Below are 26,020 nucleotides of genomic sequence, written 5' to 3'. Positions count from 1 at the left end.
CTTTGAAATTCCCCACCATGCCGTAATATGTCGTAGCAGCATCCTCAGCTTCCCCTTCATAGCATTACCCTACTTTCTAATTATACTACTGTTGTGACTACAGACTATAGGCTCCATGAAGGCAAGGACCATGTCTGCTACTTTGTTGTTGTTTTCTTGTTGTTTTGCCTATGGTTTTCCTTGACTGGCATATAATTCAATGGCAGAAGTTGAAGTTGGGAAGAGCACGGCCTTTATCCTTTAGGTAAGAAGGAGGCAGAAAAATTTAATCAAGGACTACAACAAGATCCAAAGCAGGCTTAAACAAAGCAAAACAAAACCTAGCGTGGTGTGGATGATAGACAAGAGAAAGACCAAGGCTGACAGACTAGTTGAGGATGCCTTCAACAAGCCAGGTGAGAGCCTGAATCCAGGCAGTGGTGGAGGAAGTGAATTCACGAGACTGCACAGGTGGTGTGGCTGGATTTGTTCATTTGACGTGTGCGTGTGTAAGCCTGCTCTGTGTACTCTGTGACCTACTATCCAGAGGCATAAAACAAAGCACTAAAAAGTAAACCTGCATAGAAAAACTCTATGCTCTCCAACAAGAGGAAAAGATAGAAAAATAAAGACTGATCACTCCTTTTGGCCTTTAGATCCAAAGGGAATTGAGGAATGAATAGTTATTTTCAAAGGGACAAGCCCTCTTCAAAGAGAAGCCAGTTAAGGCAAAGATGAAGAAAGAAAATTGTATGAAAAGATGAGAATACAGAGAAGTTTTCTGGCAATGAAAAGGGGGTTTCAAAGCATACTCATTAAGGGGGTGTAAGTTAGGTTTTGCTGAGAAGGGATAAGCCAGGGAAAGACTGAGAAAAAAAAAATGAAAAAATGATATAGGGAGAAGAATTGTGAACTTACCTGAATAAAAAAGTGTAAAAACAAAATCTACACATTTTGGAAGAAGACTGAGCCTCGAGGTTAAGGGAGGCAAAGAGTGGAAAGATCATACGGGAAGACCACAAATGGACTCAACTCTTGGCATGAATTCGCCCAGTGGCACCTCTGCAGAATCCCTCCTGCGTGTAGAGAAGGGATGGCCGCGTGGAGACTTGACTGCCCATGGCAGGCACAGCGGCTTCAGGGCTGCTTCGGCCACTGCAGACTCAACACTGGAATACAGCTTGCCTCAACAAGGCTTAACCAGTGAAAAGCTAGGACTCCTCTAATCTTTGTCTTAGATTTTTAAAATAACACCCTTTTCTTGAAAGTGAAAACTTCACTATTCTCCCTAATTTCCTGCATTTGAGCGAAATCTAAAGGTTTCTTTAAATATAAAGTTCATCTTATCAAGAGCATCTGGGAGTCCATACAGTAAGTCTATTTTAATTTCATATTTAGCAGTAGTAAAAAGTGTACTAAGAGTAGATGGCACCAGGGAGCTGCCATTTTTCACACCTCCAAACAGCACTCCTGTTTCCTCTCACATATGTCATGTTAAAAGAGCCAAACTCTGAATGCCTGCCTTCCCAGAGTCGCTTAAAAATCCTGTCGAGTGCTGCTGGGCTGTGATAGACCACCCCCGCTTCTATCTACACCCCCACAGTTTGGGAATGGGACAGTGAGATGATGGATAGGGAATGTGTATCCGTTCTGAAGGAGGTATAATGAGCTTAAATTTACTGTACTAAAGTTAACACAACTGCTATAGGTGACATAATAAGAAATTTGTATTTGGTCTCTGCCCTGGTTCCTGGCACAGAACTTCTAAAACCCTTGTAATTTCCTGAGTAGTCCGGGTGAGAGGAGAATCTTCGCTTTTTCATAGTAAGCCCCTTTCAACCACGCCCAAGTTTGTACTAGTGAGGTGACTCTTGGAGGATGGGGACCGGCTGCCAGAAGAACCGACCATGTGAATAAAGGATTAGAATTCAGCACCACCTCTCTTTAGCCATGTCTCCAGGCAAGGGAGAGGTGGCTAGAGATCAACTCAACCACCAAGGGCCAATGATATAATCAATCGTGCCTATGTAATAGCCATAAAAACCCTAACAACTCCAGAGCTCCTGGGATGGTGCATACATCAAGGTGCTGGGAAGGTGGTGTGCCTGGAGAGGGCACCTTGCTCAATGCATCTCTTCCATGTGGCAGTTCCTGAGTTGTGTCCTTTATAATCAACTGTAAGTAAGTAAAGTGTTCTGTGAGCCATTCTAGCAAATTATCAAATGCAAGGAGGGAGGATGTGGGAACGCCTGACTTAAAGAAGGTCGGTCAGAAGTACAGGTAGATACCCGGGACATGTGCTTGACATCTGAAGTGGGGGTCATCTTGTGGGGCTGGGCCCTTTAATTCGTGGGATCTGATGCCAACTCAGAACCGAACTGAATTGTAAGACACCAGCTAGTGTCACCAGAGAACTGAACTGCTTGGTGTGGAAATACCCCACACGTTTGGTGTCAGAATTGTTATGAAAGTACAAAAAAATACTTTTATACTTTTAGTATATAATTTGGGTTAGCTCTTTTTAGGTACACCTCATGCTTCTGGAGGAACAGTCCTTCTTGACTGGGTACTGAGAATATTCCAAATTCACGCCCTGACAGGAGGAAGCAACCCTGTCAGGGGGAGGCAGCCCTCGTAACACGCAGTTCCCAAGTGGGGAGCGAGAGGATGTTCATCAACACGGTCACCAGCTAGTCAGGACAGCACGTGGAAGGGGCGCCCTGTTCACCTCCAACTGCAAGCTGAAGCTCAGGAACGTTGTTCCCAGTTCCCAGTCCAGGGCAGGAAGCTTCAAGGAAGCACCTGATTCACACAGCAGTGGGTTCAGGCTCAAACCGTCCCACCTCACAGAAAAAGAAACCATTTTATTTCATCCCGTCTCATTTCCTTCAGGGCACTTTCCGTTTTTACTTTACGATATACATTCCATTTTTCTCTCTCCCTCCAACAGTTTTCGTCTGCAGGAGGCTTATTTCTCTGTATCCACTCCTCAGTTACTCACCTCCTCCCCAAGCTTTTTTCCAGTGATAGGAAACTTTAATTTTATTGTGGTAAGAATACTTAACATGAGATATACCCTCTTCAATTTTTAAGTGTACAATACATTACTGTTGGCGATAGTACAATGTTGTACAAATCTGTAGAGCCTATTCATCTTACTTGACTGAAACTTTATGGTCATTGATTAGTAACTCCCATTACCCCCTCCTCCCAGCCCCTGATAACTACCACCATTCCACTTTTTAAATCTATGAATTTGACTATTTTAGATACTTCATATAAGTGGAATCATACAGTATTTGCCTTTCCGGGTCTGGCTTCTTTCACTTGGTATAATGTCCTCCAGGTTCATCCATGTTGTCACATGTTGCAGAGTTTCCTTCTTTTCAAAGGCTGAACACTTCCATTGTGTGTATATACCATATTTTCTTTCTATTTCTTTTTGAGATGGGATCTCACTATGTTGCCCAGGCTGGACTTGGACTCCTGGCCCCAAGCAATCCTCCCGCCTCAGCCTCCCCTAGCTGAGACCACAGGTATCACCATTGCGCCCGGCTTCACATATTCTTTATCCATTCATCTGCTGATGGACATTTAGGTTGTTTCCACATCTTGGCTATTGTGAATATTGCTGTGGTAAAAGGAGGAGAGCTCTTCAGGATGCTGAAGAGTCAAGATCCTGATTTCAAGTCTTTTGGAAAAATACCCAGGAGTGGGATTGCTGGATCATATGGCAGTTCTACTTTTAATTTTTTGAGGAACATCCATATTGTCTTCCATAGCAGCTGCACCATTTTGCATTCCCACCAACAGTATGCAAGGGTTCCAGTTTCTCCGTATCCTCGCCAATACCTGTCTCTTGTTTTTTTGTTAATAGTCATTCTGAGAGGTGTGAGGTGACATTTCACTGTGGCTTTGATTTGCATTTCTCTGATGATTAGTGAGGTTCAGCAATGTTTCATATACCTGTCAGCCTTTTAGATGTCTATTTTTGAGAAATATCTATTTAAGCCCTTAGCCCTTTTTCAAATCAGGTTATTAATTTCTTTTACTATTGAGTTGTAGGAATTCCTTATATATTTGGGGGATTAACTCTAGCGGATATATAGTTTGCGAATATCTTCTCCCATTCTGTAGGCTGCCTTTTCACTCTGTTGAGTGTTTTCTTTGCTATTTAGTATGATGTAGCCCATGGCAAACTTCTTGAATGAGTAGTCTGTACTTATCAAAGGCTGTACCTCAATTACATTCTTCTTGACTACCTTCTCCTTAAAATATTCTCCTTTTAAGACGTTCTTTTTTTATTTTCCTCTCACCCTCTGGCCACTCTTCCTTCATCTCCTTCTGCCTATAACTTAAATGTAGATGATCCTAAAGATTCTGTCAACATTTCCCTCCTCACTCTAAGTGTTCCCAATATGCACTCTGTCTTGGCTGTAACTACAGCTTGTGCACCATGATTCCCACATCTGAATAGCACTGCTTCTGACCTCTTGCTCCTGAACTAAAAGTCTGTGTTTCTAACTTTCAAAGCATCTTTTGGATATTTTAAGAATGTCTCAAATTCAGCATACTCAGAGCTAGACTGTCCTTTTCCACTCAGTCAAGTCTGACACCTTTTTCCTCATCACTTACATTAAGTTCTGTTGATCCTAACTCTAAAAAGTCTTCCTGCTATAATCCTTGTTAGCTACTTTCACTACCACTATTCTCGTTTATGCCCTCAAAGTCTCTTATGAGGACCAGCAGATAGTTGATGGGAGCTTTGGGAATTAGACTAACTGGATTCCAGTTTTTGCACTTAACAGTTGTGTGCATTGGACAAGTTATTTAACTTTTTAAATATGCAATTTACTCATCTGTTAAATGGGGTTAGTATTTAGAAATTTAGTAATCTAAATAAAATGTCATTCACAATGGCAGGCACACAGTAACCATTCAAAAATGCTTTTCACTCAGTACTCTCCTTTCTTTCTGCCTTTAACCCATCTTTCCCAGCCGGTATACATTCAACAGTCACATCAGTTACTTTCTGACTTAAAAAGTCTACTCATGTCAGTCTTCAATTAAAAAAAAACTTTTCACAAATTTTTATGGCCTATATGACAAAGACCATCTCTTTAGTTTGACACTAATGACCCATTAGAAATCTAACCCCAAGCTACCTTTCCAGCTTACAAACTCATTACTCCATATTATATAACTTATTTACCTAAGGTTGTCAAGCCTTGATTTCTTTATTGTAGCCACCTCCATGTTCAGTCTTCCCCCTTCTATTTCTAGCTGATGTAATCATATTTATATTTGCATATGGACCTGCTTTCACCAATAAATCCTAATTCCTTGGAAGCAAAGAACCCTCCTTTTAATTTGACACAATGCATTCACTTATTCATTCACTCATCCAATATTTATTACCCGAAAATCAGGCATTGTGCTAGATATTAGAGATACATAAACAAAGAAGGCTGGCCCACACCCTTAACAAGTGTGCAGTCTGGTGAGGAAAATGGGCATACAAACAATTCCAGTAATGGGCGATAAGTGAAAGGGTAGAGCAGTGGCTCTAGTTTCTGGTTATAGATTAGAATCCCTAGCATCGATTTTATAAAATGCTAATGGCCGGTTTCAACCACCAAAGATTCTAATTAATTGGTCCGTGGTAAATTTTTTTTTTTAAAGCTCCTCTAGCTGGGTACAGAGGCTCTCGCCTGTAATCCCAGTACTTTGGGAGGCCGAGACGCACGGATCACCTGAAGTCAGGAGTTCAAGACCAGCCTGGCCAACATGGTGAAACCTCATTTCTACTAAATGATACAACAGTTAGCCGGGCATGGTGGCATGCACCTGTAATGCCAGCTACTTGGGAGGCTGAGGCAGGAGAATCACTTGAACCTGAGAGGTGGAGGCTGCAGTGAGCCAAGATCATGCCACTGCACTCCAGCCTGAGTGACAGAGCAAGACTCCAACTCAAACAAAACAAAAATAAAATAAAATAAATAAAATAACAAGCTCCTCTGTCCTAGTTATATGAAGCAATCATTGCAAGCCCCTGGTATAGAGTTGTACATAGAAGCCTATGGAATATTATGACTCAGAAACATTTCCTGAAAAAAAAAACAAAAAACAAAAAACAAGACTATGGAGTATGGGAGACACAAATTTTTGCTGGCATTTTTGGTTGTTCCACAACACCTTGTTCCCTTTCTTCTTCCTTCCCAAATCTACTCAGGGGTATACCCCTTTTCCACGTGACTTAACACTAGCCCCAAGTCAGGGGTTGATTCTGATTGTTCTTTCCTGTGACCGGTTTAGGTGTAAACAAAGGAACTCACTGTGAACAAGGATACATGAGGGGAGGTTGCCTGTGGGAAGATGGGAAAAGGTTTCCAAATCCCAAGAAAAATGCATCAAGAAAGACAGGCTCTTTCTCTCTTTGGACACTGCTGCATCTGGCTGTGACACCTGGAACTGAAGCAACTATATTATAACTGTGAAAAGAGCCATCTTGAGGCCAAACTGAGATGTGAAAAGGAGCTGGGTTTTGGTGACACTACTAAGTCATTGCATCAAACAACCCTGACATCTGTCCACCTCTGCATTTCTCTTTCATTTTCATTTTTCTGTCTTTCTTCCTTTTTCTTTATCTTTTTTTTTTTTTGAGGCAGGGTCTCATTTTGTCACCCAGGCTTTAAAGTACAGTGGCGCGATCATGGCTCATTGCAGTCTCAACCTCTCAAGGCTTAGTAGGGCCCAAGCAATCCTCCTATGTTAGCTTCCCGAGTAGCTGGGGCTACAGGGGCACCTCATCATGCCCAGCTAATTAAAAAAATTTTTTTTGTAGAGACAGGGCCTCCCTATGCTCCCCAGGCTGGCCCTGAACTCCTGGGCTCAAGTGATCCTCCCGCCTCGGCCTTCCACAGTGTTGGGATTACAGGCGTGAACCACCATGCCTGGCCTTGCATTTCTTGATGTATAAAATAATACATTTCCTGATTTCTTATGATGCTCTGAGTCAAAATTCTGATTACCTGCAACAAATCACATCTTAACTGATATAGAACTAAATCGAATTTCGGGATCAAGGAAGGCACCCTAGAGAAGGTGATATCTGAGGAGTTTCCGGTATGGCCACCAAGAAGCAGGAAAAGCAAACAAAAAGGCATGCATATAAAAGTATGAAATATTCTGGGAAGTGCACATAGTTCAGAATGGCTATTGCAAAGAGTATGAGCAGGGAAATGAGGATGGAGAAGTGACAGTCTGGGACAAGATCTTGAGAAGCCTTGTATCCTGTGGTAGATTAAATGTGGTGACAAATGTTTTGCAGCTCCTCCTATCCAGTGGCAAAGCCTACTCCAGTACCTCATGAATGTGGCTGGCTTTATGACTTACTTTGACCAATAGAATGTGTCAGAAGTGATATTATTCAAATCCAGAGCCGAGACCTGCCTCTCTTGAAATGCTGTCTGAGGCTGTCATGTTGAAAGGAAGGTAATCTAGCTTACTGAAGAATGAGAGGCCAGGTGGTGGGGATACTGAGGCGCCCCAGCTGACAGCCAGCACTGACTGCTGGGCATGTGAGGGAGGAGGCCATCTTGGACCATGCAGCTATTTCAGTCATCATCCGACTGCAAATGAGCACAGCCAACCCATAGAAAATAATGTGTCATTGCTGTACTAAGCCACTACGTTTAGGGTGGTTTGTTATGCAGCAATAGGTCTCTGACATAGGCCATGCCAAGATGTTTGAGCTTTACTCTGGAAACTATGCAGTGTAACCTGATTAGACTCATGTGTTAGAAAGATTACCTTGGCAGTACTATGGAGAGTGGCTTGGAGTGGGTCCACAGTGGAGGCGGAAGACTTGTTAGAAGACTATTGCGTTAATGGAGCTGAGAAATCTGGATGCAAACTAAGACAGTGATAGTGGGGAGGCAAAGAAGAGTCATGATAGAGGTAAAAATCAACATGATGTGTTGGACACAGTGGCTCACACCCGTAATCTCAGCATTTTGGGAGGCTGAGGCAGGCAGATCACTTGAGGTCAGGAGTTAGATACCAGCCTGGTCAACATGGTGAAACTCTGTCTCTACTAAAAATACACGAATTAGCTAGGTGTGGTGGTATGTGCCTGTAGTCCCAGCTACTCAGGAGGCTGAGGCACAAGAATCACTTGGACCTGGGAGGCGTAGCCTGTAGTGAGCCAAGATCTCACCACTGCACTCCAGCCTGGGCGACAGAGACTGTCTAAAAACAAACAAAAAAACAGGATGGTGACATAGGTTACAAAGTACGAAGGAGAAAAATGAACTAAGAATTACTCAAAGGTTTCTGGACTTGGTAAATGAGTGAATGGTCATGCCATTTTCTAAGACAGAGATTATGGGAGCAAGGGTAGGTTTGCAGTAACCCTGGAATATTCAAGTGGAGATGGACAGCAAGGAATTGTGAATACTCAATAAATATTTGATGAATAAATTACTGATTAATCTGAGTGGGTACCAAAGTGCCCTAGTCCAAGGAACTATCTTTAGATGGTTTATATGGTATAAACTAAGTACTAAGTCAAGTAAGGTTTTGTGAACATGTGAACTCATGTTATTAACACTTCATTAGAATAGAAAGGAAAAGGAAAGGTAAGATTCGATGCAGTCTAAAAGTGCTGGCAAATCTGCACATTATTTAGGTCACGTGCATCAATCTGTAATTCTTAGGGAATGAAAAGGAATGTTCCTACCTGAAGTCACTATCATTTTGTAGTGTATTCAGAAGGTAAGGTGTACAACACAGGTCTTTTTCTCTGTTCTGTAGATTCTTTATATGGGTTTCCCTAACTACATGCTAGGAAGAGTTGAGGCTATCTCCATGCTGTCAAGTGGGCATAATTGATGATATATCAGTGTAATAAGTTGCAGAGTCTACAAACAATTTTAATATGCACATGCAAATATTGACTTACCTTTGATGTTGATTAAAATAGCAAGTAAATGGCTGGGAACCAATCTCATCTTTCCAGTACTGTTGCCAATTCATGACACTTTCCAAATTCTTCTGATTTTCTCTCTTACAGGGAGGGATATAGGAGCACTAACAAAATAGAATACAGAAAGTCAACCTATTATTTTATGGAATATTGAGATATAGTCATTGTTTATAGAAAGATGGCATTATAAAGACAATAAATCTAATTTAGACCTGCCTAATGTTTAAATACAACCAAATTGAAATTACTGAACTATATTTCAAATTTCCAATTTGGCACAAGGACAAAGTATTCCAAATACAAAAACACAGCAAAAAATAAACTTCAGTCATTATGGTGTAAGAGTATTTTATAAACAATTAGTTATCATGTAATAGCAAATTAAAAGCATAATATACTCTCTATTTTGGGGACCTGTCCATCAACAGAGGGAGGCATAAAAAAGTTTATTTTTATCCCCAGTTCCTATCTATGAACCTTGGCATTTCTCTCTTCTACCTATAACCAATAAATTCAAGCACACAGCTCTTCTCAGGATACTGCTCCTAACTGCTGAAACTCAAGTTTTCTTTTCTTACACTCTCTTGGACAACAAAATCAGTGGAAAATTTCCTTTCAGATACATCAATGTATTTTGCTAATTGATGTCTTTTCCTAGCCATGCCTCTGACAAAGTAGTTCTCTTAAAGGGGCTCTATTATTCTAAGCAATATAGATTAAGCAGAATCACACAACTGCTCTTAAGTCCAGATGTTAAAATCAACTCTCGGCATTCTAATCCATTTTCTGCAATTCAGCTTTTTACAATGATGATGATGATGATGCCAGTTTCTATTTATTGAGTGTTTGCAATACAGCAGACACTGTAATAAATGCTTAACAGGACTTATGTACTTTTTACCACCCTATAACAATTTCCATTTTATAGATGCAGACCTTGAGATTTTCGTCAACTCTACAACCACAATCAGATTCTGGTGGTCTTATCACATTGTACTCTTAGGTGTTTTACCAAGGTATCTGATATTAAGGAGCAGGCCAAAACCAAACCAAACACAACATAGAGCTTTATAGTATAATTTCAGTCACATTGTTTAATTTACAGCATACAATTATTCAACATCTCATTATTTTCTGGTAAAACTGAAATGTTTTAGCATGATGCACAAAGCTCTTCGTGATCTGGTCCCTGCCTGTCCTCACCCTTGTTTAATTCTGGGATGTAGCCATATGGATGTACTTGCTCTCCAAATCTGCCACGTGCTGTCAACCTACTTGCTTGGCACAGGCTGTTCTCTCTCCTTTTAATGCCCTTTGTTCCTAATTCTCCTTTTTTTAAGATTCAAGTTTGGTGTCACCTACTTGAGGGAACCTTCTTTTTCTTCTACCACAGTTAAGTGCCCCTCATTTGTGCTGCCATGGGACTCACGCCACGTGATATCACAGCTGGAAACACACAGTATCATACTTGTCTGTTTTATGTCAGCCTTCCCAGTTTACTGGCGAGGTGAGAACAAGAACTGTTTTCTGTCTTTTCTATCTTTTCACACTCATGACTATGTCTGCTAACAGTGAAATGGCAAAAATGTTGGTTGAATTAGTTAATGATAACACGGGTACATTTTTATTGAAGATGATGACAATATTTTCACAGTGTTTAAACATTTTTAAAATATATAAACACATTATAAATTTTAGTAAATCTGGTTATTGTCTATTATATAGAATACATTCACATGTTATGCAAATGTTACTTTAACGATTGAATCACTGAATGTTTATCCTCTGCACATATAGTTCTACTTCTATTAATAACAGTAATACAAAGCTAAAAATGTCTGTGAAATTATGGATTCTGAGTTCTTCCAAAGCAGCAGCTGGATTTGGAAGCCGTGGAGACCATTAGATAGGGCCCCAGTCCTACTGTCTATTAGGTGTTAGGCCTTGGGTAAATTACTTCCCTTTTCTGGACTTCATTTTTTCAAATATGCAAAATCTCCAAAATAATTTCTAGCTCTACATTTCTATGATTCTATTCTTGGAGGTACACCAAGAAAGAACCCAGCAGAAGGCAGGACTACAAACACTGTCACAGTATTTTTCCCAGAAGAGATCCTGCCCACTGGGGAGATGGCTGGGAACCCTGACTAAGCCAACATTCCAGCCAGCAACGAGGAGGAGTGTGGTAGGTCCTTCCTTAGGGGCCAGTATTTTGCATTAGAAAAATGTGCACAAGAGGACCATGATTTTCCTATTGCTTACTTTCTCTAAGGTGTTGGATATTTTGTTTCCTTCTATTAAAATACATTTTTTTTCTGCATTATAGTCAATTAGTATATAAAGTGTGAGTAGGTGCCAATTTATTGTGCTCTTCTAGGAAGGAGAAATTTCTCAATTTGGAGGTAGAAAGTGTGAAGTGTGAAAGCCTAAAAATTCATCAGAACCCTTTTTGCAATGGGTATACTTGACACAAGAGATATACTAAGTGCATTAGGAAAGAACAATTAACCACATGTAATCAAAACAGATTTTAAATATTTGTAAGTTAACTCAGTTTGAACCCTTTGCTATTTAGTTTTTTGGGGAGAAATGGGTTTAAAAGAAATGTTTCTCTCAAATGATAACCTAAGATTTGACCATAAGAATTACATTGACATGCTTCTGAAAAGGTCAAACAAAAGCTTTCACTGAGTGTGTAAAGTTTTGTATTAGGTATGTTGAAGTTTCATGTGAGATTAAAAAATATATATATTCTCGCTTTTTTGGAAAGTCTGAGGTTGTGTGGATGGATTTTGGATGGAAAGTACTTTTTTACACTGGAGAAAATAACCTGAGATCAAAATTTGAGTATTCTTTTTATGCACTGCATTTTTTCCAAAAAGTTACATAGATTAAGTGATCTATACTTCTAATACTCTAGTAACTTTTTAAAACTAACATTGCCTGGAAAGAAATTTTTTTTAAGAGTTGGGGTCTTGCTCTGTGACCCAGGCTGGAGTGCAGGGGCGAGATCACAGCTAACTGCAGCCTTCAACTCTCGGGGCTCAAGCGATCCCTCTGCCTAGCCTCTTGAGTAGCTAGGACTACAGCTACTCCACCACACCCAGGTAATTTTTTATGGAGAAGGTGTCTGTCTCCTTTTGTTGTCCAAGCTGGTCTCAAACTCCTGGGCTCAACTGTCCCACCCCGGCCTCTAAGAGTATTGGGATTACAGGTGTGAGCCATCACACCTGGTCTGGAAAACTAAACTTTTTAAGGCAAACACCAAATTCTTAAAAATCATTATGGCTCCATTCCTTAAATCTTTTTCTCAACTTACTGTGAAGCCTAACTCAGATCCTCCCTAGATTCCTTCTCAATTCACTTAGTGGATCGTCGTGTCAGAATTTTTACACAGATTAGAAATTAAAGTCCAAAGCACGGTTCTGGAAAAAGAACTCGAGAACTCAATCATACAAATGCCTTTTAATTCTAGATTGTTCAAGCCTGGTCGTTTTCCAGGCTTCATAATAGTTCCACCATGAATGTCTCTCATCTGGGGAGGCACAAATAACAACCTACATGGTAACATCATCATCACAGCTAACATTTATTGACTATATGTCAAGTGTTGCATTAATTCAAACGAGCAAATATTATAATTACTTCCATTTTTGGATGAGGAAACTGAGGGACAGAAGGACTTAAGAAAACTTTCTTGGCCAGGTACCATGGCTCACACCTGTAATCCCAGGTGTGGGATTCCCAACTTTGGGAGGCTGAGGCAGGCAGATCACTTGAGGTCAGGAGTTTGAGACCAGCCTGGAGAGCAGGGTGAAACCCCATCTCTACTGAAAATACAAAAATTAGCAGGGCGTGGTGGCACACACCTATAATCCCAGCTACTCAGGAGGCTGAGGCATGAGAATCGCTTAAACCCGGGAGGCGGAGGCTGCAGTGAGCTGAGATTATGCCACTTGCACTCCAACTTGGGTGACACAGCGAGACTATCTAAAAGAAGAAGAAAATGTTCTCAAGGTCCCAAAGACAAATGGAAAAGCTGGGATTCAGACTGCAGAGTGGTCCTAACTGCTGCTTTCCATATCTCTATCTTTAGGGATTCCGTCTTCTCTCTTTGGAGCTCCTGATTTAGGACAAGGAGATCCCTTGCCCTCTGCATCCCTCTCTCGGAGCACCAGTGTAGTATTTTTATTGGAATGGAAATGATGTAGTCCTCCTGAGAGCTGATGGGTCGAGGCAAGTCTGTTGCAGTCCTTTGTTTTCCTGGTACATCCGCAGAGAAATGCACTGTAAGTCTTTGCGTGTTCCCTCCTGTTTCAATTTGGCTTCAGGGTTGGTTTCTGGTGCCATGGATGTAATTTCACTTAGGTGAATTTATAGACATAATGCCTTTGGTCATGGAGGACAATAGCATTTCCTTAGAGAAATTTCTTCATATAGTTCTGACCTATTTTGTTTTTCATTTGCAAAGGCAGCATTTCCAGGCTTCTAATCATTATTGCACAAATAACCTTCACTAGAGCCCATGTTGTTTGCTGCCTGAACTTGGATGAAGTAACTTCTTTAAATAAAATTTTAGAAAAAGATTTTTTGACTTTTGCATTCATGAACAAAGTTCATGGAACTGAGTGGGCTATCCTGACAAGAATAACATACAGTCTTCTAATGAGTTTATTAAGAAACGACACTATTGTCATATGACATGGATTATTATTACTTAGTTTTCCATTATCTTATGTTAGGGTTTATCAAGATTTATAATAGCATTTTTATTCTGCTGACCACAATGGGATTTATATTTTAATAGACTCGTTCTTGAGTAGGTTCTTTGTGATAAGTGTCTTGAGAGGACTGCATTTCAGTCATTTGGGCAGAGTAGGCAGAATTAACTTTCTTCTGTTACTGAATCATTTAAAGATTATTGCATAAATCCTGTGGTCTACTTAGTTAAATATCAGGGACTGGGTTCTCTGTTAGGAATTATCTAAGAAACAGAAATGAGGAAATTTGTTTCTCCAGTTTTTCTATTGACTTCATTTGGTTAGGGAGGGTAGTAGTGAAAGACATAATACTAGAATGCATGTAGCTGATTAAATAACTTCCAAATAAATTTGGTTAGAAAATGAATTCTTAAAACATTATCTACTGGAAAACAGTTTTAATTATATTTTATATAATAATCCCTCATTTTCTGAACTCCTGTAAGAAATATCTGTCAGCTATCATTGTAGTTTTAGTGATACTTTTGACAATATGAGCATATAATCAGAAAAACACTGTGAAGTAAAAAGTATAACTGAGCCATTTATAAACTCCATAACAGTCAGGTGCAGTGGCTCAAGCCTGTAATCCCAACATGTTGGGAGGATGAGGCAGGAGGATCACTTGAGCTCAGGAGTTCAAGACCACACTGGGCAATGAAGTGAGATCCCATCTCTACAAAATATTAAATAATTAGCCAGGCATAGTAGTGCACACCTGTAGTCACAGCTACTCAGAAAGCTGAAGTGAGAGGACTGCTTGAGACCAGGAAGTCAAGGCTGCAGTGAGCCGTGATCGCTGTACTCCAGCCTGGGAAACAGAGCGAGATCTTATCTCAAAAACAAACAAACAAACAAACAAACAAACTCCATGTTTCAAATGTTGTGGGTGCATATGTGCATGGGCACACACACACACACACACACACACACACACAGAGTTCTTATCAATGTAGGTTAACTGAACAAACATTTATGAAATTATATGTCAGCTAAAAGACTAAATTCTAGGGCAGGCAGTCCAGAATGTACATCCATATCTGAAAGCTAAATGAAAGTAATCTTATGGAAGAATTCAGAGTTAAATAAATGGCTTAGAAAATGTGAAAAGCAAGGTTAACTAAGAACAGGAGAAGCTAAAATGAGCTCTTAGGCAAGAGTGGGCTGGGCAGAAAGAGTGGTGCCCAGCCTAGAGCAGAGATGGTCAAAGTCTGTTTCACTGATCACTTGAACTGTTTGTCAAAAAGATCCATCCTCCTGAAGTGTGATTCATTAAGACTAGGAATCTGCATTTTCAACAGCTCTCCTGCCCTTGGAATGACAGATTTTTAGAATTGATAATTTATGCAATAAACTATTCTTGATTGCTGAGTATTGCATAGGAAACAAAGATTAGATATTACTCACTCCCTTCTCCCTCTCTCTCCGTCTCCACCTCCCCCGAAGCAAGCAGTGTAGTAATAGTAGCATATTTACAAAGTGCTTTGTGACTACAAAAGAAGACGTGAATATTTTGGCCTCCAGAGTATAAGAGAAGGCTTCACAGAAGAGATGACTTTTAATTTGTGTCTTTAAGGCTGAACAGGAATTTGCTTGTTAGAGAATGGGTTGGGAAGGTGACATCCCCAGAAGAAATGGAATGTACAGACGCCGTGTACAGAAGTTCCAGAAAGACTGAGTCATCTAATGTGCTTGGAGGACAAGGGGCATAGGAGATGGTGTTGGAAAATGCCCAAATTATCTGACCTACTATTCACTGAAGAATTACTCCTCTCTCCCTAAATGTTTCTTTGAAAAGTTGCTCACTACCTTCCAGAGAATACACCTACCCTCCAATGCACAGTTTTTTAAGTCAGAATTTATTATATATGTTGATATGACACCTGGATTTTTGGAACTGAATAATATTCACTTAACTTCTGCATTCAGGCAGACTGCTAAGGTTGGTTATATTATTAAGACTGAAAAGTTCGGCATGGCATTCCATCTTCAAAACAGTTCATTTAGTTTGAGAGTTAGAAAATAAAAACATGGCTGGGCGTGGTGGCTCACACCTGTAATCCCAGCACTTTGGGAGGCCAAGGCACGTGGATCACAGGTCAGGAGTTCAAGACCAGGCTGGCCAAGATGGTGAAACTCCTTCACTACTAAAACTACAAAAATTAGCCAGGCATGGTGTCGGGAGCCTGTAATCCCAGCTACTCAGGAGGCTGAGGCAGGAGAATAATTTGAACCTGGGAGGCAGAGGTTGTAGTGAACCGAGATTGCACCACTGCACTCCAGTCTGGGTGACAGAGTGGGACTCTGTCTCGAAAAATAAAATAAAATTAAATAAAATTAAATAAAATTTTAAAAAAACCACACGATCTTTGCCAAAAATAGAAGTTGAATCTAAATAGAAGCAATCACACCAAAACAAGAAATTTTAATCTGGAAGAAGTTCAATAGCTACTAATAATTATAACAAGCATGACAGAGCCTATAAACATTTGTTTAATGACTCCTGATCAGAATTTAAAATCCTTGAGGAGATAGTCAATACTTTTTACATTTTATTATTATTTTTTATTATACTTTAAGTCATGGGATACATGTGCAGAACACGCAGGTTTGTTACGTAGGCATACATATGCCATGGTGGTTTGCTGCACCCATCAACCCCTCATCTACATTAGGTATTTCTCCTAATGCTATTTCTCCCCTGGTTTCCCACTCCCCAACAGGCCCCAGTGTGTGATGTTTCCCTCCCTATGTCCCTGTGTTCTCATTGTTTAACTTCCACTTATGAGTGAGAACATGTAGTGTTTGGTTTTCTGTTCCTGTGTTAGTTTGCTGAGAATGATGGTTTCTAGCTTCATTCATGTCCTTGCAAAGGACATGAACTCATCTTTTTTTACGGCTGCATTAGTATTCCATGGTGTATATGTGCCGCATTTTCTTTATCCAGTCTATTATTGATGGGCATTTGGGTTGGTTCAGTTTTTGCTATTGTGAACAGTGCTGCAATAAACATACATGTGCATGTGTCTTTATAGAATGATTTATAATCCTTTGGCTATACACCCAGTAATAGGATTGCTGAGTCAAATGGCATGTCTGGTTCTAGATCCTTGAGGAATCACCACACTGTCTTCCGCAACAGTTGAACTAATGTACACTCTCACCAACAGTGTAAAAGCATTCCTATTTCTCCACATCCTCTCCAGTATCTGTTGTTTCCTGACTTTTTAATGATCGCCATTCTAACTGGCGTGAGATGGTATCTCATTGTGGTTTTGATTTGCATTTCTCTAATGGAGATGGTCAATACTCTTATGACGTTGAAATGAAATAAAACGTTCTTAAATGTTCATGCACACATTCAGATGGCTTCACTGATGGCATTACTGGTAGCTATATTGTGTATTATAAGGCACACAAATTCAATGTATGTATGGATATATATTCAATGAAATATTTACAACCATCATTTCTGCATGAAGGGGATCAACAGGCCCTGTCTACTATAAGTCCTCTAGAACCAGTATGGTGGTGATTAAAAAAATTGGTGCTTCCTATTCGTAGCAGAATATGTTTTATAAAGAGAGCTGCATTAATATACAACCCATTTCACACACTCTTACAGTGTGATGTTGGCATTCCTCAATTGAGAGGTGGGGGTCTAGCTTCTCTTCCTTAGCACATAAATGAGACTGTGATTACAGCAATGATTCAGTGTGACTTCAAGGTTAGATCAGAAAAGGTGATAAGGCACCTGCTTGCATCTCTCGCGAGAATGCTCGTCCTTGGCCTCCAGACAGTATTCTACAAGGAAGCCCAAACTGGCCCATAAAGACAGATCACATGAAAGGCCTATGTGGAGAGGAACTGAGGTCCTTAGCCAACATCCAGGATCAATTGCCTGGTATGTAAGTAAATGGGCCTGCAGATAAGCCTCCATCCTCCAGCCTTTGAATTTTCCAAATGGGACCTTTGATTAATCCAAATGGATTAGAGAGAGACTATATTCTTCTCTGCGTCATTTCTAAATTTCTGACCCACAGAATTTGTGAACATAGGCCGGGTGTGGCGGCTTACACCTGTAATCCCTGAGCCTTAGGAGGCCAAGGCAGGGGGATTGCTTGAACCCAGGACTTTGAGACTAGCCAGGGCAACATAGCAAGATCCTCTGTCTACAGAATATATATTTTTTAATTAGCTGGCTGTACTGGTATATGCCTTTAGTCCTAGCTAGTCAGGAGATTGAGAGGTGAGGATAGCTTGAGCCCTGGAGTTTAAGGTTACAGTGAGCTATGATTGTGCCACTGCACTCCAGCCTGGGTGACAAAGCAAGACCCTCTCTCTAAAAAAAATAATAATAATAAATAAAAAATAAAAGTATTTGTGAACATAAAAAAAATGACTTGAGCCACAGGGATCTTTGACAGTGGCTGAGATCATAGGACATCTAGGATTAAAATAAATGGATAATCTTCTAAGGTTCTTCTTGATTTACATACCTGAAAGTATAAAAACACTTGAGGTTTGATGAAATGAAATCTATGAGGCAAAGTGATGTAAGGCAGGACTCCTCAGCCAATCCCAGGCCCAAAGCTCCTTAGAGGAAGGGTGAGGGGGCTGGTTTATACTTAAAGCCCTTGTGGTAGCACTTCAATTTGTACCTACTGAAAATCTCCTAGCCTTTCCTAGCAGAACATGCCGACATGTAGCAGAGTAGTATACAGCAGAAAGGGCAGATATTCAGAATATTATTGATCACTGGCTCTATGCTAACGCTAATCCCTGGGGACTCTAAGTACACCTGTGCTCAGAATGAGAGCTCATGGGGGTCAGGGGAAAAGGAAGTTCTGGCCCAAGTTAGTGTCACAATAGGCCCAGGGAGTCCATGAAGTCTCTTTATGATTGTTCCTACAGATCCTGAAAGTATAGCGTCTTCATATTTTGGAGGAAACATATACTGACACTTGGGATTGCTTCTCTAATCTGTATACTGAGTAACCCAGAATCTGCCAGCTTTCAGTGGCAACCAGAGCAGGAAAACCTGCTGAAGGCTACAGAGCAGGAAGCTGTCTCAATTCATCTCTATGGCTCAGTGGCTTCAATAATAAACAAGAGTCTGTGATAGATCAGGGGATATATGGAGCCCAGAGAGAGCCCTGATGGTATAAAGCAAACCCATGCTTTCTTTGGCAAATGACTATTCTCCTTTTGAGAAACAAGTGGTTTGTTACTGGGTCTCAGTAGGGTCTGAATGCCTGACCATGCAACATCAATTTACCATTGGACCCACTGTACACTGGGCTATTTTGACTCACTAAAACATAAAGCTGGGGTTTACAAGGCTGAAGCAGGACTTGCTGGCAAATAAATTTCAGAAGCAAATGGTTCACATTCCCAAGGCACCTTCTCTTTTTATACTAGCACCTGCCCCAACTTGTGATAATATGCAGTTGTTAATCTGGGTTGGTTTTCCTCATACTGGGATATACAGACTCCAAGGAATACTCTGCAGTGTGCCAGGAGGTACTTAAAGCCTATGATCACTTTTGATGGATGAGAAAATTTGAGCTCATTGAGCATAACTTTGGGCAGAACATCTGATTGTTTATTTCTCTTCAAAGAAATGATGGAGGTATAGTCCTACAGTATTTTATGGACACTGGTTAACAAATAGTAAACTTGTTTCAAGTAACATGATTAGAGCGTGTTAAATCCTCAGAAACAGAACTCTGATCTATACGTAGGCCTACAAATTCTACTTCCCATTTACCCATTCTCAGAAAGCTATTTGAGGATTTACTCCATCAAAACAAAGGAATAAATTAAGAATAAGAGGAAGGCATGGGATCAAGGAAACAAGGTACTCAACACAAGAAAGATGCAGCAGGCCTAAGGTGCATTCAGTTCAGTATGAGAAGTAGGCAGATGGTGTCCCACGAAATTTTTATTTGATCTTATTTTTTTTACACAGGGTCTCACTGTGCCACCCAGGCTGAAGTGCAGTGGTGTGAACTTGGCTCACTGAAGCCTCAACCTCTCAGGCTCAAGTGATCTTTCTGCCTTAGCGCCCCGAGTAGCCACGACTAGAGGCACATGCTACCATGCCCAGCTAATTCTTCTATTTTTTGTAGAGACAGAGTCTCAATACGTTGCCCAGGCTGGTCACAAATTCTTGGGCTCAAGGGATCTGCCTGCCTCAGCCTCCCAAAGTGCTGGGATTACAGGTGTGAGCCACCACGCCTGGCCAAGAAATGTTTAAAAAGAGTGAGAGAAATGTGGAACTAAGTGACTACCTATTGAGAATGGCCATATGACAAACAGTATACAAATGGGTTTTACAATTCTGTAGGAGAATTTTGGAAAAATAAGAGAAAGGTACACAGGAAAGTAAGAAAATAAAAAAGGGAGATGATTCTTAGCTCAAGGAAAATAAAAAGTTATAGAAGTGAACAGTACTTTACATAGCTAAAATAAGTTGAGCACTCAATATTAATTTACCCAAAAATTATGATAGAATCACATTTATTTAAAGAATAAAGAGAGGACAATGGGGTGGGATGGTGTGGTGTAAGAAAGCTAAGTCCATATAATCCATCATAGGCGGTTAACAGTATCTCAACTGCATTCATCAGAAAACCTATTGTTTAGAAACACAGAGGTAAAACCCAGAAAAAGAAAAGCCATAAAAATAGTTAAAAACAGTTATCTCTGGGTGACACAAGGGTTTGGAGCAGTGGAGTACTACTCTTTACCCTCAAATAAAAGTAGGGTGCAATTTGATTTTCAAAACTATGTTCATAATAACAAGGGCAAACATTCACTGAACGCTTACCATATGCAAGGAACTATCCTAGGTGCTTTCCATATATTAACTCATTATTCCTCATAACCCAAGGAGACAGGCACTATTATATTATAATCGTCGTTTTACAGGTGAGGGAGCTGAGGCACATCTGAAGTCACACTGCTATGTTAATTAAAAATTTATAATCAAGACATACAAATGGCAAATGGGCATATGAAAAGGTTCTCAATATCATTGATCATCAGAGAAATGCAAATCAAAACTACAATGAGATATCGTCTCACCCCAGTTAAAATGGCTTTTAGCCAAAAGACAGACAATAACAAATGCTGGCAAGGATGTGGAGAGAAGGGAACCCTTGTACACTCTTGGTGGGAGTGTAAATTAGTACCACTAGGGAGAACAGTTTGGAGAACAGCTTTGAGTAACTGAACTGTTCTCCAGTTTAGTTACTCAAAAAACTAAAAATATAGCTACCATCTGATTCAGCAATCTCACTGCTGGGTATATACCCAAAAGAAAAGCAATCAGTATATTGAAGAAATGTCTGCACTCCTGTGTTTGTTGTAGCACTGTTTACAATAGGTAAGATTTGGAAGCAACCTAAGTGTCCATCAACAGATGAATGGATAAAGAAAATAAGGTACATATATACAATAGAGTACTATCGAGCTATGAAAAAGAATGAGATCCCATCATTTGCAACATCATGGATGGAACTGGAGATCATTAAGTTAAGTGAAATAAGCAAGGCATAGAAAGACAATAGTCACATATTCTCACTTATTTGAGAGATCTAAAAATCAAAACAATTGAACTCATGGACAGAGAGAGTAGAAGGATGGTTACCAGAAGCTAGGAAGGGTAGTGGAGGGCTGTGGGGGAGATGGGGATGGTTAATGAGAACAAAAAATACAAATAAAAAGAATGAACAAGACCTACTATTTGATAGCACAGTAGGGTGACTATAGTCAATAATAACTTAATTGTACATTTTAAAATAACTTAAAGAGTATAACTGGATTGTTTGTAACTCAAAGGATAAATGCTTGAGGGGACAGATTCCCCATTCTCCCCGATGTGCTTATGTCACATTGCATGCCTGCATCAAAACTCATCTCATGTACCTCATAAATATATATACCTACTATATATCCACACAAATTAAAACAATTAAAAACAAAAACAAAAAACTGCAGGCACAGTGACTCACTTGAGGTCAGGAGTTCGAGACCAGCCTGACTAACATGGTGAAACCCCGTCTGTACTAAAAATACAAAATTAGCTGGGCATGGTGGTGCACGACTGTAATCCCAGCTACTCGGGAGGCTGAGGCAGGAGAATTGCTTGAACCTGGGAGAAGGAGGTTGCAGTGAGCCAAGACTGCACCACCGCACTCTAGCCTGGGCAACAAGAGCAAAACTCTGTCTCACTAAAACAACAACAACAACAACAAAAAAAAAAAAAACAAAAAAAGACGAACCAGTGAGTCACCGATGAAGAAATAAAATGGCCCACAAACACGTAATGAAATGTTCAAGCAAACTAGATACCAAAGGTGCTGGCAAAATTAAACTGCTAAAAATGAAAATCATAGCCAATATCCTGTACAGACAAGTATCTGCAAAAATAGGTTCTTTCACACACAGCTGTTGGAATTACACCTTTTTATTACTTATTTAGTATAATTTGGAAATATATGATAAAAAGCTTAAGAAAGCAATAAACTTTGTTCCCCTCCAAAAAAAATAAATAAATAAAAATAAAGCATGACAGACACACAACGTAAAAATGCAAACAGTGGGAAAGGTCACAAAATGAAATGTCTCCCTCTGACTGAATCTTACCCCAGGCAGTTATGCTTAACAGTCATTGTGCATTCTTCCACATATTCTCTATACTCTATGTTAATAAGAATGTGAGCACACTCTTCTGTTTATTGCTTTGTTCTTTCACTAACCAAAATATCTTAGTGCTCTCATGTGTGCAGATAGAGGTCTCATTCTCTTGAATGCTCACTACATAGTTGTATCAAAATTTATCAATTGGTCTTCTAATGAAAAACATTATAGAAGTTTCCAGCCTTTTGCAATTGCAAACAAAACAGCAACAAACTTCCTTGTACCAGCATCTATGCACACATGTGTGAGAACAGGAATAAAAGCTGACATATATTTTCAAAAATTGTAATTATGGTATTCCAAAGAAATTGCATGAGTTGCTCTTCCACCAGAAGTTCATGAGAGCACCTTTCCCCATCTCCTTAAAAAAACAAAATAAAACAAAACAAAAAAACAAAAACAAAAACAAAACAGAAACAAACAAATAAAAAGGCAACAATTAAAGTTTTCTGATGGTGAAACATTACATTTTTAAGTGAATGTTTCTTTTCTGCAAATTGACCATCCATGATCTTTGCCTATCTTGGTCATTTTCTCATTGTTGTTTAAGAGTCTTTATATAGTTAAAAAAAAAAAAAATTGTCTCACAATCCCAATATCCCTCCTCATTTTTCCTGTCTTTATTTGTGGTACATTTACTACATAAAAAATTTAATTTTTATGAAATCAATCTGTGAAAATTTATATAATTAGACCCACTTTGAAGACAGACCCCATTATCTATAAAAACATATATTGTAATCTCTGAAACAAGATCTCCACTATCACATTGCTTCAGACTTACAAAATGAGGCATGTGACTGTCTGAAAAAGGTTTTTAGAAAACAGAGATAAGCAAAAATAAAATTTAGAAACCTCTGATACCTCCATCACTGAGATTAATAATTTCACTTTGGATTTTAAGTAAATATTCTTAACAGAAGCTGTCCTATAATTTTCATCCGTATATATATGTTACTATAGGTTTTTGTTTCAATGTATTCATAAAATTATGAAAAGCATTTGGAAGTTTTCCTTATTTCTGTTTCTCTGGCATAGTTTAAAGTAGGATTGAAGTTATCTGTTTTCACAGAGTTGACCTGGAAACATTTACGGTTGTAGTTCGTTGACAGTTTTCTCCATTTCCTCTATGGCAATTGGTCTGTTTTTTAGAAATCTCTATAGAATGTTTTATTTGGGAAGTTTATATTATTCTAGAGAATCATTATCTCATCCTATGAGTTCAAATTTATCGGCATAGAATTGATCAAAGTATTCACTTGAAGTTCATTTAACTTTTCCTGTATTTGTGGTTGTTTCCTCATTTTCGTTTCTAATTTTGTATTTTTAAAGAACATTTCTTTGGCAATTAAACTTGCTGAGGATTCATTACTGAATTTATCTTTCCAAAAATAAAGACAATTCGGCACTCACTGAAGATGCTCAGCATATTTTCAATGGGAATTTTGAAGCCCTGAAAAATTTCAAGGCTATAAATTTGTGCTATTAATTTTCTATCCAACTCTTATGCAAAATCAAATGTATGTTCATTAAAAACACTGAAGCGAAAGGTGTTTGATATTAACCAGAATATTCAGTACATCACAGGGACATGGGAGATAAAGCTAGATGAAAGAAAGCTCAGCAGATTGAGGAGGAAGATGCTATCTCAAATCTAAGAGTGAATGCACCCCACCACAACACTGTGTGATGTCCTCCAGAGACTACCAAAAAGAAAGCTCCAACCCAGCAGGGGTTTTGTGAATCAGACTGCATTCACAGCAGTTAGGATCGTGCCTGTAACGTGGCAGATACTCAATAAACATTTGTTGAACTAACAATTCTAAAGTTTGTGACAAAGTCTCTAAACTCTGTCCTCATCTGTGAAATTCTCCCTGCTTGACACCTCAGTAATTACAAATACAAATACCAAGATGTATTTATTCCAGAAGTATTTATCAATAATATTTGCTTAGAACATTATCTATATCAACTGTAGTCCTCAGCTTGTGAAGGTTTCTTGATCAAGAGGTTAAGTGACTGACCTATAGATGTTCACCTTTAAATAAGAAGCATCTGGATTCAGGCACATGGGCCTTTTCTTTCTTCTTTCTTTTCTTTTTTTTTTTTTTTTTTTGAGACAGGGTCTCGCTGTGTTGCTCAGGCTGGAGTACAGTGGCATAGTCATAGCTCACTGTAACCTTAAACTCCTGGGCTCAAGCGATCCTACCGTCTTGCTAGAACTACAGGTGTGTACCACCACACCTGGCTAATTAAAAAAAAAAAAATTGTTTCAGAGACAGAGTTTCACTATGTTGTCTAGGCTGGTCTCAAACTCTTCTTCTCAAACTTTCTTTTCATCTTGGCTTCTTAAAAAGTGTTGGGACTACAGGCATGAGCCACTACACTTAGACTGGTCTTTTCCATTATACCAGGTAGCTTCTCAAATGTCCATGTGCCCAGTTCTGTCCTAGACTCTGTTAGTGAATCCTGAGATGTTTTGGTCATTCATTATCGTGGTGACTTAAGTTGGGATGGGAGAGATGGGTATTTAAGTTAAACAGCATGGTTTTGTAAGAAGGTAGTTTCATCTTCAATACGTCGATCCTCTCCGTTGTAATATTTAGTCTCTTGTGTTTCACAGAGCATTTATTTTAAAGTAACAGTTCTCAGTTTTCTCTCATAAAAATAAGCCTTCTTTATTGGAGAAATTTAGAAGCTACAGGTGGTCAAAAAAATATCAATGGTGTGTAGTTTTCCATTTTGTCATTTATCTTTGATCTTTGTATATAGTCTTTTTTCATATAAAAATTTTAAATTTACATGAACACAATAGGGTCTTGCAGATGGAATTAGTTAAGATGAGGTCACAATGGATTAGAGTAGGCTCTAAATTCAATGACTGGTGTTTTTTGTTTGTTTGTTTTGAGATGTTGTTTTGTCACTCAAGGCTGGAGTGCAGTGGCACGATCTTGGCTCACTGCCACCTCTGCCCCCTGGGTTCAAGTGATTCTCCTGCCTCAGCCTCCTGAGTAGCTGGGGTTATAGGCGCGTACCACCAAGCCTAGCTAATTTTTATGTTTTTAGGAGAGACAGGGTTTCACCATGTTGGCCAGGCTGGTCTCAAACTCCTGGCCTCAAGTAATCCACCCAATTTGTTGTTATTTGTAATCCTCCTAAAGTGCTGGGATTACAGGTGTGAGCCACCCCACCTGGCTGTACTGGTGTTTTTATAAGAGAAAGAAGAGAGGGATACAGAGACACATACAGAGGGAAGAAGGCCATGTGAAGACAGAGGCAGCAACTGGAGTGATGCGACTGCAGGCCAAGGAATGCCAAGGACTGCAGGCAACAACCATCGCTAGGAAAAGGCAAGGAAGGCTGTTTTTCCAGAGCCTTCAGGGGAGCATGGACCTGTTTGATTTTGGACTTACAGACTTCAGAACTGTGGACAAATAAATCTCTGTTGGGTTAAGCCACCCAGTTTGTAGTACTTTGTTATGGCAGCCCTAAGAACTTAACACATGTATTTTTCAGGATTTTGATATGCATCTCCAAGTTGACATGCAATTGCTCCTGCAATATGTTGCCACCAGCAGTGCACGAGACT

The 26,020-nt window shown here is 39.6% G+C and overlaps 1 protein-coding gene across 1 annotated transcript in view; it reads right to left on the bottom strand.

The window, feature by feature from the left end:
• Positions 1–26,020, bottom strand: part of KCNMB4 (potassium calcium-activated channel subfamily M regulatory beta subunit 4) — a 66,310-nt gene that overhangs the window by 22,800 nt on the left and 17,490 nt on the right. The window contains exon 2 of the mRNA XM_003906771.5: positions 8,942–9,069. Within this exon, the coding sequence (XP_003906820.1) occupies positions 8,942–9,069 (128 nt within the window). The remainder of the gene's footprint in view (positions 1–8,941; positions 9,070–26,020) is intronic.

This window comes from Papio anubis, chromosome 9, assembly GCF_008728515.1.
Source record: "Papio anubis isolate 15944 chromosome 9, Panubis1.0, whole genome shotgun sequence".
Taxonomy (NCBI): domain Eukaryota; kingdom Metazoa; phylum Chordata; class Mammalia; order Primates; family Cercopithecidae; genus Papio; species Papio anubis.
Note: the sequence above shows the minus strand (reverse complement) of the source record. Positions and strands in the feature narration are given on the sequence as shown.